The sequence below is a fragment of the Mandrillus leucophaeus genome, unplaced genomic scaffold (genome assembly GCF_000951045.1).
Source record: "Mandrillus leucophaeus isolate KB7577 unplaced genomic scaffold, Mleu.le_1.0 Scaffold1150, whole genome shotgun sequence".
NCBI classification, from domain to species: domain Eukaryota; kingdom Metazoa; phylum Chordata; class Mammalia; order Primates; family Cercopithecidae; genus Mandrillus; species Mandrillus leucophaeus.
In genome coordinates, this window is record NW_012099766.1 from 142,001 (window position 1) to 159,483 (window position 17,483).

The 17,483-nt window shown below is 38.4% G+C and overlaps 1 protein-coding gene across 7 annotated transcripts in view; it reads right to left on the minus strand.

The window, feature by feature from the left end:
- Positions 1-4,933: 4,933 nt before the first annotated feature.
- The window catches only part of PDE4D (phosphodiesterase 4D, cAMP-specific), a 1,430,592-nt gene continuing 1,418,042 nt past the window's right edge, over positions 4,934-17,483 (minus strand). For all 7 annotated transcript variants that reach the window (XM_011998004.1, XM_011998011.1, XM_011998038.1 and 4 more), the window contains 4 exons: positions 13,105-13,259; positions 12,095-12,217; positions 11,469-11,651; positions 4,934-10,901 (listed from right to left, as the gene is read on the minus strand). In XM_011998004.1, the coding sequence (XP_011853394.1) occupies positions 10,485-10,901; positions 11,469-11,651; positions 12,095-12,217; positions 13,105-13,259 (878 nt within the window). In that variant the 3' untranslated portion in view covers positions 4,934-10,484. The remainder of the gene's footprint in view (positions 10,902-11,468; positions 11,652-12,094; positions 12,218-13,104; positions 13,260-17,483) is intronic.

Consider the following 17,483-nt stretch of genomic DNA (forward strand, 5'->3'; position numbering starts at 1 on the left):
ACTGCAGGTCGCTTGGTAGGCGCTCCTGCTGACATGGAACTGCAGAATCATCCTGATGGGCTTCAAGGGGGAGGCTATGGCTCAGTATAGTCTTGGGAGAGAAGAAGAAATTAATTTACTGGCTCCTTCCCATCTCTAGTTTCCCAGTAGTTAAAGTTAACCCCATGGAGTGTTACCACCACTGAACTTCTGGGTTGTGTCATTTGGCTCTTTGGTGGCCCCTTGTGGTGGTAGATCCCCAGTCATCTTGGGTTGGGATGTGTGGTTTCACACAGTTACAAAAGCAGAGGGGCACTCAGCTGTGTGATTAGCAGAGTGAGCCTGAATAGGGCACCTGAAGACTGAGAAGGTGTTTGATTTCTGTTCATTACATTAATGTTCTTGCAGGGATCCTGTGGATGTAATTTCCTTCTGGTTTTTCTCTCTTTTTACAACATTTAAATCTTTAACCCATGCCTGCTTGTGATGCCATTATTGCCTGATGGTGACTCCCAGTCCCAGGTTTCCTCTGCCGGAGGGAGCTAATAGCTGGCTTCACTATTCCTTTCTTTCTTGATGGACATTGGCCAAACATGGAATACAACTGTTCCTCAGACTGCCTGTGGCCCTCACTAGGTCATCTGTTGTAACTCCTGCAGCAACAAGTATCCCTTTGAGTAAATGCAATACATTAGAAAGGTGGTTGAGATTATTAACTTGCTTCTTAAAAAAAAAACAAAGATAGAAAAACATCTCCATGATGCTTTGAACAGTGTTTCTCAAACTTTAGGGAGCATACTTATCACCTGGAGTACTTGTTAAAACACAGGTTCTAGGGTCCACCCCTAGAGAGTCTTTTCCTGGAGGCTTGGTCTGGGGCTAGATAATAATCTAACAAGATCCTAGTTCACATTAATTTCAGCTCAAGGACCACATTTTGAGAAGAGTTGGTGTTAGTGGGGAAAGAATAGTCAAATATTAATATCCTTACTTAATTCCTTACTAGCAACCAAAAAGGAATACATTGTTTAAAAATTGCACTATCTAGGCCAGGCGTGGTATCTCACACTTGTAATCCTAGTAATTTGGGAGGCCAAGGTGGGCGGATCACCTGAGGTCAGGAGTTTGAGACCAGCCTGGCCAACATGGCGAAACCCCATGTCTACTAAAAAATTACAAAAATTAGCTGGATGTGGTGGTACATGCCTGTAATCCCAGCTACTCAGGAGGCTGAGGCAGGAGAATCACTTGAACTCAGGAAGCAGAGATTGCAGTGAGCCAACATTGCGCCACTGTACTCCAGCCTCAGTGACAGAGTAAGACTGTCTCAAAAATAAAAAATAAAAATCTCACAATCTAGTGAGAGAAGAAAATATTTTTAAAAAATACAACATATTTTAGGGGAAATATTATAGGGGTGTGTATAAAATACTAATGGGAAAGGCTTTCCAGACAAAGGTGTATTTAAACTGGATCAAGAGGGATGAGCTGTTTTCCAGGCAGAGAGATGTAAAGGCAAGATGTCAAGGCAGCATTTAGCTGAGGCACAGGGGTATTTATGTGGGGCTGGAGGGAGGAGTTGGGGATGATTTAGTTTGATTAGATCCTTCAGGGCCTTATGCATTACGTTAAGCACCAGGAACCTGGTCCTGTGGGGAACAGAAGGTATCATCAACTGTCCTTGGATGCTGTGGCACAAAGGGTCCACCTTCCTTCACTTTCTCCCAGTTTTCCTCAATTTTTTTCTCTCACCTTTGCTTGTTTTCGACTTTTCCAGTCCATTCATTAGATATTTTAATCACTGATCCCAGCAATTATTTTTAGAATATAAGTTTTCAAAGATATTCTATGACTACTGCATAATTCCATGTGATACCAGACACGGCTTCAAAAAGCACAGAGGGTCGGGGTCGGGGACTGCTTCCTGAGTCTTCTATGGCGGACAGTTCTCTGGACTGCAGCAGCTGTCGTGAGCTTTGTTCCCCACCCATGAACCACTGACTTCTGCTGGGTAAAGATGGGTGTCAGCACCCAGCCTCTGCTTGACCCACTGTGGCAGGGTGCAGTCGCCTGGCATTCTCTGCCACTCTCTTCCCAGATGCTGTAACTGAACAGCAGGAAACAGAAACCATCAGTGTTAGAGAGAAAATGAGCAAAGTGTGAAGAAGATGCAAGGTGAGAGACGGTTGGGTTCTCGAATTAATGCAGCCTGGTGGTAAAGCAGTGCCTTGCATGGATGGGTGCTGAGCAAGTGTTTGCCACTATGCACTTGGTCTGCTTTTTGGTTTAAAAACAAGGAGGGAAGGAAAAGCAACTCTCAGGTGATAGAGCCTTTCAGAAATATGTTTGTGTGATTCAGGTCCTGAAACCATGTCTGTTGGCTTGGGATTTGTGAGCACCTGGCAAACACCTTGCTTAAACAGCCATGATGGTGGAAGGGGCTCCAGCCTAAGCCGGATGCTGCCCGCGCTCCATTCCTTTCATTGAGGAATACGTCCTGCAAGAAGTTGCTCTAAGATCTGCCTTGCCCCATGTTGTGAGTCTCCGCCAGGCAGAGGCACGCTCCCATCTCTGCTCCTTACTTTCTTGACAGCTTCTTTCATTTTCTATAATTTTTTTAGGTAGTCAGGGGCTCTTTAACTCCAAGTTTCCCACTCAATCTGGAGAATTCTGACCATATAGCAACGCTACGCAGACGTAGGGTGAGTTAACAAATGCATATGATGTAATATCAGTCACCTAGCTTTGGACTGTAAAATTACTGAAATCTGTAATGAAGGATGGTCAAAGGAGATCAAAGGCAACGCAACAGTCACTTTTGGTCTTCAACAGAAATAGGATGTAGAGATAGCATTAAGAATTCTGTCAAATCTGTAGTTTGCAAGTCATTAGTCTCAGTATTTAGCCTGTGAATAATCTTAACCAAGTCAATTAACCTTCTTGGGCCTCACTTTTCATAGCTACAAAATAGAGTGAATCATAATGCCACTTGTGGACCATAACAGGGTCCTGGAATGGCAGGATGGGGGTTTGCAGCAGGGAGCAAATATGACCCTCACTTTGTAAATTTTCAAGTGCTGTATCTTGTCATTGAAACAGCTAAGTGAGAGCTGGGAATAGATGTTCAGGGATAGCATTGGAACACAGAGGCTTCAGGAAAAAATGCCTCTTTCCCTGTGTTCCCACATAGGAAGTATGGGAGGTCCTGATGACTTCCTCCTGGAGACAATTTCCTCACCTTCCCACATCTCAAAATGTTCAGTGAACATTGTTGGATCTAGATGTTGCCAACCCTGTGTGGAAGGTTAATGGACTATTATTTAATATATGCTCTTCCAATATCTTTTTTCGTCTCCATATTTAAAATAATAACCAGGGTTTTTGTAGAGTGGAGAGCAGAAGCAAATGGAAGTCACAACTACCTCTAGTCTGTTTTGTTTTTATTTTTAAGCCTAATCTCATTGGAGAGCAAAAGAAGGAAGGAAGGAGAGAGAAGGAGGAGAGTGGGTTGATAATTAGGAAAAGGAGAGTACTGCTTTTTTGTAGTAATTTCAGTAGGTATGTCTTAGTCTCCTTAGACTTCTATAAGAAAATACCATAAAGCGGGTGGCTTATAAACAACACACATATACTTCTGACAGTCTAGAGGCTGGGAAGTCCAACATCAAGGTTCTGGCAGATTTGGTGTCTGGTGAGGACCTGCTTTCATTTTCACAGATGGCAACTTCTAGCTGAGTCCTCACATGGTGGCCGGGTTGAACAAGGTCCCGGGCCTCTTTTATAAGGGCACTGATCCCATTCATGAGGACTCCGCCTTCATAACCTAATTATCTCCCAAAAGGCCCCATCTCCTAATAGCATCACCTAGGGGTTAGCATTTCAACACAGACATTCAGACCACAGCAAGGTGTAATAAAACACCGGAAGGATAGGCTCTTTTGATGCACACCCTGTGTGGAAGCAGGGCCTCAAACCAGCATATATTCCTGGTACACCACGTGTGGCCAGGAAGCTAAGAGCTGAGGGACTGTAAGGAACCTCTGCTGGAACCACACAGAGGTCTGATACTCAGATTATGTTGGAAATAAGATAACTTTTATGTTAGGAGAGAGAGGAGCTGTGCCACTAATGACAGATGGAAATTCCCAATAGTGTGTGACTGGCTGGAGCCCTGAGTCCAGATTGTTTTAAAGGAAATAAAGAAAGTAGTATTTCCTAGGTGCACAAATTCAATATTTATACCCATAGCACTGAGTTTGATCTTGAGTATTTGGAGCTGTCGGAGTAGCTGAGTGGGATGCAGTACCCAAATCAGAAGGATGAGAAAACCTAGGTATGATTCCACTGACACAAGGTTGTCCTCGCCTTGGAGGGTTGGTGGTACTCTCTAGCAACAGGGAATGTTTTTGGTTTTGGTTTGTTTTTTGGTGGAATGTTGCTGTTGTGGGTCCAAAGCCGTGTCCTGAGGAAAGGTTTCCAGGTCAGTGATTTTAATGTGAGTTCAGGCCCAACACTACCCAAATTAGCCTTGACCAGCAAGTATGGCAAGTCGGGAAAAGAAGGGAGTTGCTTCCTTAGTTCCATAGTCTCACTTTGGGGTCATGGCTTTGGGGAAGGGAGCTTGATTTTAAAACAGTTATTCCCAGGAAGGCACAAATTTGGCAGCTTTGGGCTATCAGGACTGTTGTGGCAGGAGAAATGGTGGAGAGGCTAAGCATAGATACTCTGTTTAATTACCCTTATTCTGCTGGCATGGTTTGGAGATTATCAGGGGATTAAATTTGTGCTGATTTCTTTGCTCTCATTATCATGACAAATGGATTGTTTTGTCATTTAGAAAAAAGAATTTGTGAGGAATAAGCAAACAGAGTTTTTAGTTAGCAAAGAGATAGGAAACTCTAAACTCTTCATCCAGGATCTTAGTAAGCTCAAAAACAAAAAACAAACAAAGTTCTTATGGTATCAAGTTAAAAACTCTTTAATATCTCAAAATATCTTATCAGATTGAATTATATCCAGTATCAATTTGGTGGCTATATTCAACACATATTAAGAACCTACTGTGAACCAGGCATAGTTTTAAGTGCTAGTGATACATTGGTAAGCAAAGAGCTTGCTCTCACGGAGCTGTGGTCTGGTGGGAGAGACAGACAACAAAAACAGCTGCGTATATAAATCTGTGAGAAGTGTTATAAAGAAAATGGAGCAGGGTTATGAGAATAAAGCTACAGAATGGGGGAGCTCTCACACAGGATGGTTAGCAATGGCTCTGCGGCTCCAGGCCCTACCTACTCTCTCACTTTTCCTCAGTTTCTCCAGATGTCTCAAGCTCATTTATGCCTCAAGATCTTTGCAAATGTTTCCTGTCTGGATCCCCTTCCTCTTTCTATCAACTTTTCCCCTAGTTACCTCTTAAAATCCTTCAGAACTCAGATGCAAATCACTTTCTCAAGGCCTCAAGGAAGCCTTCCCTGGCCCTCCGGAATAGATCAAGTTCAGGTTTCTGCTTATTCACCCCACTGAGCTCCTTCATTGTACTGATCATGTATATAATTATATGAGTATTGAATTGTTTAATGCCTTTGTCCCCTCCAGACTGTAAGCTCCATGAAAGCAAATATGGTGTCTCATTAACTTATTGTTGAATCCTTAAAACTTTGTAGTTTGCAGAGTAGGTAACCGACAAATAATTGTCAAGTGTCTGAATAATTTTCAGTATCCCAGAAAATTCAATTAAGTATAGAAGGCCCCTTCCAAAGCTTGCTTAGAAAATACCGTGCTTAATTTTATAGGCCATCTAAGTAATTTTGGTAATTTTAATGTAGCAAAATAACTCGAGTTGGCTTCATTTGGTTATGAATATCAGTACTAACTTATGATGTCACTATTCTCCTTTCAACCACGTTCAGTATCCTAAGAAACGTGCTGATTGAACTATAAAATGAATAATCTTTTATTTGTAAAATATTGAGTCATAAATAGGCAGAATCAACCCATGCTTTTATTTTCATTGCATATAAAAATTTCATATGAAGGTATTGATGTACAGTACTATCCCCGTGGGCTGTAAGAGAGGCTAAGAAACCACTAAAAGAATCATTTGTAATTCTCACACACAATTTACCACTCTGAAAACATATCCAAAGAAATAAAAACAACTCAAATCAGTTAAGGATGTTTTTGTAATTATAGTGTCCCCTTTGTACTGTTTAAAACAAAAGTAATCAAATTTCTTTGGGCCAGGGCTGCTAAAATCTACAGTTTGTGTCAAAAAATAAAATAAAATAAAATAGGAGGCTCATTTTTCCCAGAAAAAGAATCTTTCCTTTCACTGAAAAGCCACGTGATTCAAGGGCTGGGCAAGTAGTGGGAGGACATTTCCATATTATCCATTATAAATGTTTCCTGCTTTAGGGGCTGGCCATTGTACAAGGTTAAATTTTAAAATTCTAAAGCAATGAAAGTTTTGCAGACACAAATCTTAGAGGATGGTGAATGCTTTCTGCTATGTAAACTGACATCAGACACAACTTTGTGTTTAAATAGATGGGTTTACATGTATGTAAGGACATTTGGTTTATCGTAGTGGAAGAAAAATTTTAGGATTAAAAAATGGTATTTTCTCTTTAATATATTCTCTTAACATGACAGGAAGCTGATGAATAGATAACCAACACGAGTAAACTCTGGCTCCAATTTCAAACCAAGTTCATTTTCCTATGAGCTCTAGAAGCTAAAAAGACTTTAAAAAAAAAGATTGCTTATAATCAATCACTGGGAAAGAATGTATTTCCCCAGTTGTGTTTCCGAGTTTAAAAAAAAAAAAAGGGAATAATCAAATGCAAGTAGCTGAAGTAGCTGCTGATCAACAGATGGCAAACAATCATCACACATGCAGTGCTACTCCCTGGCAAGAAGTACTTAAGAGCTTATGTCTCAAAAGGGTCTCAGAATCTTTCAGAGGTTGTCTGTGGTTTTGTAAAATCTACCTATTGGCAGAATTCTAATCAATTAAAAACCTGGATGTAAAATGCCCAGCCCTAGCTCCACCGTTACCTTTCAAATGCAGCAAAACAGAAGAAAATATTGATTAAAGTTAAGGCACAGCCCTGGGACCAAAGACCTGCAGCTATGGTTTTTAAAATTTATATATCTTTAAGTATTTTATAGTTTTCTTGAATCTTCCATAAACAAGCTCTAAGGTGACAAGACTATATTACAGGAGAAAAGAAAAATGTACAGAGTATGTATACACACCATTCATTCTCTCACCAAGAGTTTCCAAATATATCAACACCATCCCATCATGGGATGATGTTTTAATAAGAACTGATAATTTACAATTAACATTACAGTATGTACATTGCAATAAATACATGGTTGTAAACAGACAAACAAGACTGTATTACAGGTAAGGTCATTTGGTGAGAAAAAAAATGCATGGCACAAAAAATAAATAATGCATTCAAAAATTATCATAAAGCTTTCTGTAAAATCCATTTCATTCAAGTTTTTTCTTTCCTTGTCTATAATTTGTTCTATCTACATTATTGTGAATTTTAACTGATACAAAAGAAGACAAAATTGAAACAGCATTATTGTGTTCAGTAACTTGCAAGCTGAAATGCACTGGTTTTACACAAACTTGGACATATTTTTCCCCATACAGTACCCAGATATTGCATTTTCTTATGGCATTTTAGGAAATGTAAAGCCACTTGTAAAAGGATATTCTTTTTTAAAGCAGTGTGTATTTCTGAAGCACACTTTGGCGAGAGAGAAGGGCAAGGGTAAGCAGATTGTACAGTGCATTAGTCCCTGTCTCTTGGATATTGAGCCTTTTCTGCAATTTGATTGTCTGTTAGTGGGTATCTTTACAACGTGGTACCATTAAAAACCAACAAACTGAAAAAAAAAAAGCCTCTCTTTATTAGTGCAGTTATAAACCCTTTACCCTTTCAGGTCTGGATTTGTTAAGTGACATATTGCTGCTTTTTATGTTATTCATTATTAAAATTCTAGGCACTCTGTGGGGGAAATACTAAGTGTAGGGAGGACAGGAATGAGAATGTTTTGGAAAGAAGAATAAATTCTAGACTCTTTGCCTTTCTTTCTAGACCTCACTCAGGGACAAATAAACTTAAAAGGAAACAAGTTCCCAAATGTTCTTGTGAAACTACTTGGTCAAATATATGTCTTTATTTGAAAGATCACCATCTGATCTTTACAGAGGAAAGACAGTAGAAACCTTGCAATTAACTAGTTGATTCCTATTCTGCCTTATGTAAGAGATCAGAGTTATAAAGACATAATTTTTATTTCAAAGGATCTAAGCATCAGCCAGATCTCAGGGGACTGTCTTCAGCTTGAGTCATTTCCCTGGCTGATGACTTAGTTTCCAGTCCCTGGAAGGCTCCTTGAGAAGTTCCAAATAGAAATGCTTTTCAGGGTTGTAATTCTTCTTAAATGTTTGATTTTCCACTTGTCAGATACCCACTTTGGCCTCTATCTCAATTCTTGAATATCAACGTGAAAAATGATTATTTGGGCTTTAAAGTCTTCATAGAGAAGGTAAAGACTTTATTACAAAGACTGACATAGGAATAAAGTCAGAATTAAATGCCCCATGATGCCAACTGCTATAATCAGGTAAACACTGGGAATTAATCTCTAAAACTGTAATACAGTTCCTGGTGCTGAAATCAGCCAAGAGTGATCTCTAATTTTTTATTTAAGCAGAATTTTTATCAATCTAATATTTTAGGATGCATCACAGTACTAACCCTCTGATGCCAGTGGCATCATCTTCTTTCCCTCCATGTGTTTCAAGAAGTAGTTCCCCTCTGCAAGATATGCTTATAGATCGAGGATAAGTGATAAAGCAATTCCTGCAAGTTATGTGGCTGTCCATTAAGGAAGAGTAGTTGCTATACTTAAAACCATTTCTCAGGTATGTTCCTGATATAGTTCTTAATCCCATAGTGAAATCATTAAAACCAAAGAGGATTAGTTATTGTACTGGTGTTTGTTAATATGTTGTTAATATTCTTAAAAACTGCCTAGTTAGCTGTTTAACTTTTCTCTGTAAACCAAGAGTAAAATCTAGTCATGATATACAACCTCATGGTTGAAATGAATGTTAACCCTAACTTGACTACCTGTTTCTTTTCACTGGTGACAATGGTAGTGATATATTTGACAAGACCTCATCTAGCAAACATGGACAGAGGTTCAAACACACACTAAATTATAAAGCAGCACGAGGGGAAAAACCTTTTTCTTACTATAACTGGCTGTAAAAACAATAAAAATGAGCATGAAATGTGCAGATTATTAGAAAGATATGCACTTGTGAAATGCATGTCTATTGACACAGCAAAACGTTATTAGGAGATACTAAGTAGGAAAATATCTCAAAAACACTGACCGGTTTAGCTACTGGGTATTTATATATCTCCCACTTGCTTCAGACAACACCAGCTGATGACTGAATTCGCATGAAGCTTAAGACATATTTGATATAACACACATTAAAGTATTATAGAACAATTAGTCACTTTGCACACTGAAGAAAAACACTGGTGAAGAGCTCTTATCTGGAAAGAGTGAAACAAAATGCAAAGTAAATAATAAAGACTTACTTACAAAAAGGGTTTCCTGCAACATAAAGTTGTTTTTCTGTTGTTTTAAAATATGGAAGTCATTGGTATATAAAACAATGAATCACTACAAATCAGTTAATTGCTATGAACTATAAGGTGCAAGTAAAATTTGTAAATTAGATTTTTATCCAGTGTAGCACAGATTTGTACTGAAAACTTGCAAGTTACTCTTTAGAAAAAAATAACCAGTGGCAGATGAAGTTCTGAACATAGTTTTTTAAATATAATACCTCAATACATTTAATAATAAAAGTAAGCTCTACAAAAAATCTGTTTTACATATCATACAAAATGTAGAGGTCAGTGCAGCTCACTGAACCACACTATTCAGTCATGTATCAGGAAGACTTGAAATTAGAAAATTATGCAATTTCTGTGGCTCATCCTCCTCCTACTGGTAACAGATGCATGCTATGTCCTGTTCTTGACATATTTGTTGCTTCGTCCATTAAGTTCACTCTGTGCAATGCCTTTCTTCTGAAAATATTGGAAACAAATAAAAAGAATAGAAACCCCAAGTCCAATCAACTTTTGGGCTGCCTGATGAGCCGCACTCTCTTGAAAACAATTTGGAGTAGATTTTATCTGCCTTGTCAGCTCTACCAAGCTGAAATCTTGTTAAAAACGCTGTTCATGAAGATGTCCACCTTGCTCTGATGACATGGAGGTGAAAAAACTGGTTACGATATTCCTGAGCGCCGGACTGAGTAGTCAAGGTCAGTTTTGTTCAATAAACGTCCTGGCAGATGACAGTGAGGTGTGACCGTGGTTGTGGCATGTGACATGCACTTTGGAAACAATTTTTCTGCTAAAAAAAAAAAAGGCATGAAAGTTTTTGCACTGTTACGTGTCAGGAGAACGATCATCTATGACACAGGCTTCAGGCTGGCTTTCCTCTTCTTCCCCTACTGCCTCCTCTTCAACCTGTTCATCGAGGGGAATTTCAGTAGACTCCGAGTCTTGAGTACAAAGAGTCTTGGAGTCACTGCAACTAGTGTCTTCCTCCACTTGACTGCCACTGTCCTTTTCTGTGTCTGACTCACCATCTTCCTCTAAAGTTAGTTCAAACTGGAATTTCTCAGTTTGACCCTGCCGGCCCTCTTCTGGGTCATCAGGTGCAGGAGAGGGGCTCTGAGGGATTGTGCTCTGGTACCATTCACGATTGTCCTCCAAAGTGTCCAAAATGTCCTGGGCGTCAGGGTGGACGAGGTCTGCCCATGTCTCCCAGAGGGGATGAACAATATAGTCTATGAAGCCCACCTAGTTAAGAAAAAAATCCAGTATGAGTAAAGGACTTGGGACTAAGAAACAGTGGAAAAGCTTAACTAGATCATGGCCCACAAATAAAATACTGAACAGAAGACTACTAAATTTAGTTTGGTAAAATTATCACTATTTTCGACAACAGACCATACAAAGTATTGTTACTAGCTGGTCAAAATTAGCTTCTAGAACCCTTGGTTAAAGAGCATGTTCACAGCATAAAAAATTTTCCAGTTGTTGACATGGTAGGGCTTATTTTAGAATCACCAATTTGTAGGTGAATCCAGATAACTGTAATAATGCCATATGCTCTATGTATATGAATATATTAAATGAATATAGTCATAATAAACGAATATCTTCTTAGAATATCTATATGACTATATGAATGTAAGTCATAAGAATGAAAGTGTTTTGGATCATAAATACTAAGGTGAAATTGAGCTTGTCAAAAACAAAGTAATTTTAAAAATCCAGTAAAATACTATCATATGTAATACAAAGTAACCAAATGCTAAAGCGGTAGCTCTGTTATCCCTGAAAACTGTACACTTCATGCATTACCTGTGATTTTTCCACGGAAGCATTGTGCTTGTCACACATGGGGCTTATCTCCATGCCACGTTCCCTCTCTCGGTCTCCTTGGCGGAAGAACTCCTCCATTATCCGGTCCGTCCACTGGCGGTACAGTTGGAGAGGCTTTGTTGGGTTGCTCAGATCTGCACAATGCACCATATTCTGAAGAACCTAAAATAGATGGATGCATTCTCTATTCACTCCTGTTCCTTTTCAAAAAAAAAAAAATCTAGAAATTCACATTGGATGACTGTGACACTTAAAAATACACATGGTGTAAGATTTATTCCAAACAGCTCAACCATGATGTGTCTATGTATGGTTCACACTTGTATTAATAGTTCCAAATTATGCCACTTCTACTGCATCTAAATAGCATAAGAGAAACTGTTTATGTGCATGGTTGACTAGATTCAGAGCTGCTTAATTGGCTGGTTCTGTGGAGTGTTAGTTTTTTAAATTAATGTAGATGCAAATGAAAAGGCCAGTAGAATTTTGCCTGGTTAATTCTCAGGAATAAAAATTTGGATAAAAATCCTGCCTATAATTGCTGAAAGTATCACACACACACACACACACACACACACACAGAGCAAACTCTATTAAGGTTTTACCTGAATCCTATCGGAATAATTATCAAGAAGAAGAACTCCAGAGCTTGTCACTTTCTTAGTTTCAACCATAGTCTTCAAATCAGCTAGTAGATTCATGTGTTTTGACATATCTGTTGCAAGTACCTTAAAATACAAAAGGTATATTATTGAGTACAGTTCAGAGAAAACAATTTACACATGAAAATATTATGCAGAATATGAGAATGAAAAAGGAACAAAACAACACTATGCCTTTTAATGACAGTAGAAATTCCTTACTCCTTCTTGAGGGCAGAGTCCTTTCCCCTTTGCTATCAAGTTTTCCTAAAGCCCAGATAAATGTGTGTAATATACAGAAATGCTAGGTACTGACAACCACTTTCATGGTCAAAAATGGGATGACATCTCCATGGATAAGACATCATCACACGTTTTCAAGTTTTTTCCATTCCTTGGACCAGAAAGTAGTTGATGAACTGATTCAAGGTTGCTTAAAGACTGCTTCAGAAACAAAATATTCTGGTTAATTTTCTTTTAAAAGACAGATCATTCTTGCCTTTGTATGTACAAAATTTAACAGAGTAGGTTTTTGAAAGCTAGAGATTTTCCTGTGTCTCATAATCACTGAATAAGATGCATAGAAAAAAGAGTAAAGTCATGGATGTTCTAAATGGCACTGTCTACTGATGAGAAAAGGTGGAAAAAAAATCCATTTGAGCTGTGGCCCACACAATCTGCTTTTGTTAGTCATCTTTCTCTGCCTGCCACCGGACTGGAGGGGCCCAGAAAATAAATGATGAGGGTGAGCTGACATTATTCTCAAGTCCAAACTGCTAGAAGTGAAAAACCTATTACAGAACATCACAGCCAGCATCATGGGCAGCTTCTATAATATAAAGGGCCATAATATGTTTTGAAATGCAGTTCCTTTTACCTAATACTCATCTTGTTCTTATGTCTAAATTATAAACAACTTGCATCACAGTTCTCTCTTTTTTTTTTTTTTTTTTTTGCTTTTATCAGCTACTTACAATGTCAATGACCATTTTCCTTAAAGATTGTCTTTGTTTTTTGGTCAAATTCTGGAAAATGTCACAGTTTTCTTCCTGAAGCAATTTAAAGCCCACAGCCAAATGATGGTTCTCTAAGACCGAGGAATCGTTGTACATCAAGGCAAGTTCAGAATCTGAAAAACAGACAAAAGGCCAAAGATCAGCAAAGCTGCTTGTGAGAAGTTTATCTGATTCTTTGAATTCTAGGTTTAGGATGTAATTTCCCCTAAACTTCTCTGCTGCCCTTATCATGTAATTTCCCCTGAACTTCTCTGCTGCCCTTATCATTACATGACAATATCCAGGAGAGAATAAATCGGATAACATAAGCAGGAACAACACTGGAATGAATCTTGGCGAGTGAATTCTAATGCTACTAACATGTGGCAGGCCATTTCACTCTGCAGGGCTCAGCTTCCTCTAATGCGAAAGAATTGGATCTTTAACTTCTCCTCTAGAGTTACCATGAGCTCAGTAGAATATGACATTCTTCTTAGTATCTATAACATATCCAAAGAATAAGGTTTTGTATTCCTGATAACTGTGAATTATCTATGCTGCAATATATAAAGTGAGGATCATGTGATACAGGATTGTTTGTACTCAAAGAGGGTACAAGAACAATCATATGAACAAGTTTAGATTTGCTCATTTGCTCATGTATAGCTCTGAAAGTCTAAGCTTTATTCATCATTTTCCATTTTCTTTTCCAAGTATCGTGGCAGTCATTGTATACTGTACACTGATATTGCTCTTCCTGCCTGCTTGCTCATATTGTCACACAGAGATGTTGTGTTTGGCTGTCTGTATACCCTCTGGTGAAGATTCTGCCACTCTCTCCCTACTACCCTGGACCTGTGAATTTTAGGCAGGGAGAGATTCTGCCTCTCTCCGACTTCTTGTAAATAGCAGACCCAGATCTACAAGATAATCATTAAAAAACTTTTGATGCTTTATTCTCTTTCTATTCACTGCAAAGACTAAAAGCAAATCCGAGGCAGGAGGATTGCTTAAGCCCAGGAGTTCAAGACCAGCCTGGTCAACATAGGGTAGACCTCACCTCAACAAATAATAAAACATTATCTGCAGATGGTGGTGTGTGCTGGTAGTCCCAGCTACTTGGCATGCTGAGGTAGAAGGATTGCTTGAGCCCAGGAGTTCAAGGCTGCAGTGAGCCATTATATTGTGCCACTGCACTCCAAGCTAGGCGACAGAGCAAGACTCTGTTTCAAAAGAAAAGAAAAGAAAGAGCCTAAAAGCACATGTATTTGATCTTTTTTCTGACGAATGCATAGAAAATATATTTGGAAATATATATCCTTTTCTAAGAATTACCCAATACTATTCAATGGCTCTTTTAATGGAGCTAGGAAGGAGAGGAGAGGCTTAAGACATTTTCAACTGGGAAATTCTATTATTTTATTGGAACTATAGAAATACAAATTTGCACACTTAAATTTCTGCTCCCAAACTACAGGAACAGAGCTGTTTAGTAGGGAGTAGGTTTGTACATTTTTTTTTGTTTGTTTTTGTTTTCTTTAGATAAAACAATAGTGTTTATTTTTTAAAAGGCAGTTTCTGGTTAACTTTCACAGTGTCTATAAATGCCTTTATGAACCTTTATCTACAGACAGGTAAGCATATAGAAAATTTTAAAACTCTATAGGATCTTAGCACATATTATTGTATTTCTGCAGTAGAATCAAATAAACATATATTGAAAGGAAGTCATAATTATTAGATACTGAATAATTATTAGAGTTTGTTTAAGGGAGGAAATATGCATGTAGACAAGGGGTGTTAACAGAATTGACTTACCCTTACAAAAACCCTAATTGGCTTATATGAAGCTGAAGGTGAAGGAAATTAAGACTATTGACCCTGCAGAAGAATATGATGATGAGCTGTTCCTTCAAGGAAAAGGGTGATCTGTTGTATGGAAGTTGCAACAAAGACTCTGAGTTCCACTGGATATAAGTAGGGCCTAACACTTAAGAGTTCAGATTGGCCAGAAAAGCCAGGAAAGGATGCCTTAGTGGACTGGCAGGCCTCCACAGCCTCTTCCATCTCAGATGCTGTTAGAGGAAAGTGGTGGTGACTGTTGATTTTTAAATGAACAAATGTTAGCATTTAAGAAACTGAATCTCAAGGAAGTTATTTAACTTTCTACTCTTCTTTAGGACTGAAGGCATATGGTCACATTTAAATTGGGAGGTAGGATTCTGCAGCTCCTCAGCAGATTTTCACCAAAGACACTAATCCATTACTTGTAAGTGGAGTCCTTGAAGATTCAGGAATGATCAGAAAGTTGCTGTCATCTTTTGGTACAATGCACACAGCACAGAGGGGCAAAGAGGTTAGCTTATATAACATTTTTGTTGAAACCCTTTCATCTTCAAGCCCAATATAAGTCACCTCTTCCATCAAGTCTTTTTTAATTACCAGACAAAACTGCCCACTTTCTCCTGTAAACTCCTATACTACTTCGTACCACCCATTTAGCATGTATCACATTCTACCTTTTTTGTCTTTATCTCTACAAATCTTTTAATTGTTTCCCCTCCAAACCCTCCCGGCCTGCTTAGAGACTTAAGCCCCTACAAAATATTAAAGGTTATTAATTTAATATGTTTGGTTATCTGGCTTCCCCTAGGCACTTCAATTATTTCAAACTTACAAAGTACAAACAGGAATACAGTAAGGCACAACATTTAGAGGATTTAGGTGTCATTGTGTTAAATGGTTTATCTGAATTCTCTCATTTAATCCTCATAACTCTTTTAGGAAGATACTATTTTTGTGACATTTTATGGCTATGTTCCATTCATGGATCGCATGGAGCCATATAGGTGGGAATCAAGTCTTTGTGTCTTTGGGATAGGCTGGGGGATAGAAAATGTCCCTTGGGGACATCTTTTATATACATAAATATTTACATAGACATACTCATATAATCCTGTACAAATGAAGAAAATGAACCTCAGAAAAGGTAAGTAACTTTGCCAACATCACCTAGCCAGTAAGTGCTGGGGCCAGCACTACCTTATACTGACTATGATTACAAGTAGTACCTTATAAATAGAGGTGAAAACTTGAGCAGTGAACACTAAACATGAACTAGGAAATCAATACAATCCACTCAGTGCCTGGCACACACTTATAAAGACAACTTTATAAGCATTTGTTATTTTTTATTGAGAGGCCACGCATACCTTTACAAACTCAAAGTCATCATTTTGTTATATATAGAGCAATTGTGTTCATTTGTTACAACTACCCTGGATCATCAAGAATAAATTAAATTATGCTCAACGTATGCTACTACTGAAGGCAGGAAGACCACTTTTATTTTGTGTCCCTCTCTTCTGAGTTCTAATGAAATGGGGGGAAGGATGGGCAGGTACTACCACATAACTGAAAACATGTACTTCATCTGTCCTAGTCTTTTCTCCTTCTGTGTTAATCATGGTTCTCCAGAGAAACAGAACTAACAGACATATGTATGAGTGTGTGTGTGTGACAGACATTTATTTATTATAGGAATTGGCTCAGGCAATTATGGAGTCCAAGAAGTCCCACATCTGCAAAGGTGAACCAGGAGAACCAGGAAAGCAAGTCCAAAGGCCAGAGAATCAACCAGGAACCCTGATGTTAGAAGCAGGAGAATATGTATGTCCCAGGTCAGAGAAAGCAAATTGCCCTTCCCCTCAAGTTTTGTTTTGTTCTTCTCTTTGAGGTCCTCAATGGATTGACTGATCCCTGCCAACAATGGTAAGGGCCATCTTCTTTAATCAGTCTACCAATTCAAATGCTAATCTCTTCCAGGAACACTCTCACAGACGCACCCCAAAATAGTGTTTTACCAGACATCTGGGCATCCCTTAGCCCAGTCAAGCTGATGCAGAAAATTAACCATTACAAATTCCGCCCCTTGTCACCCTGGTACCCATAAGCATCTCCTTTAACCATATTTAATCTCCATAAGGTCATAATTCTACCAAAATGCTATAACTATCCTGCATACAACCAAAAACACACTAACACATTCCCCAGAAGTGAAAGTAAAGTTTGAATAATGTTTACTCTTATTCTGACATCCTATAACTTAAATACTATGATATAAAATAAATACTTAAATACTAATATAAAGTTAATACCTCTTATGTTATATAAATGAAGATATATGCTTAATATATGTATATATACATATAAATGCATTCATAAGGAAATACTCATGGCAATTATAGTCCTTATTGCTATAACTGGTCACGTGGTCATAGCTGGTATTTATAATTACCTTCTTTTACTACTCATTCTGTATTCCCTTTGCCTTCAGCCAGCACCTCAGCTGGTCATGA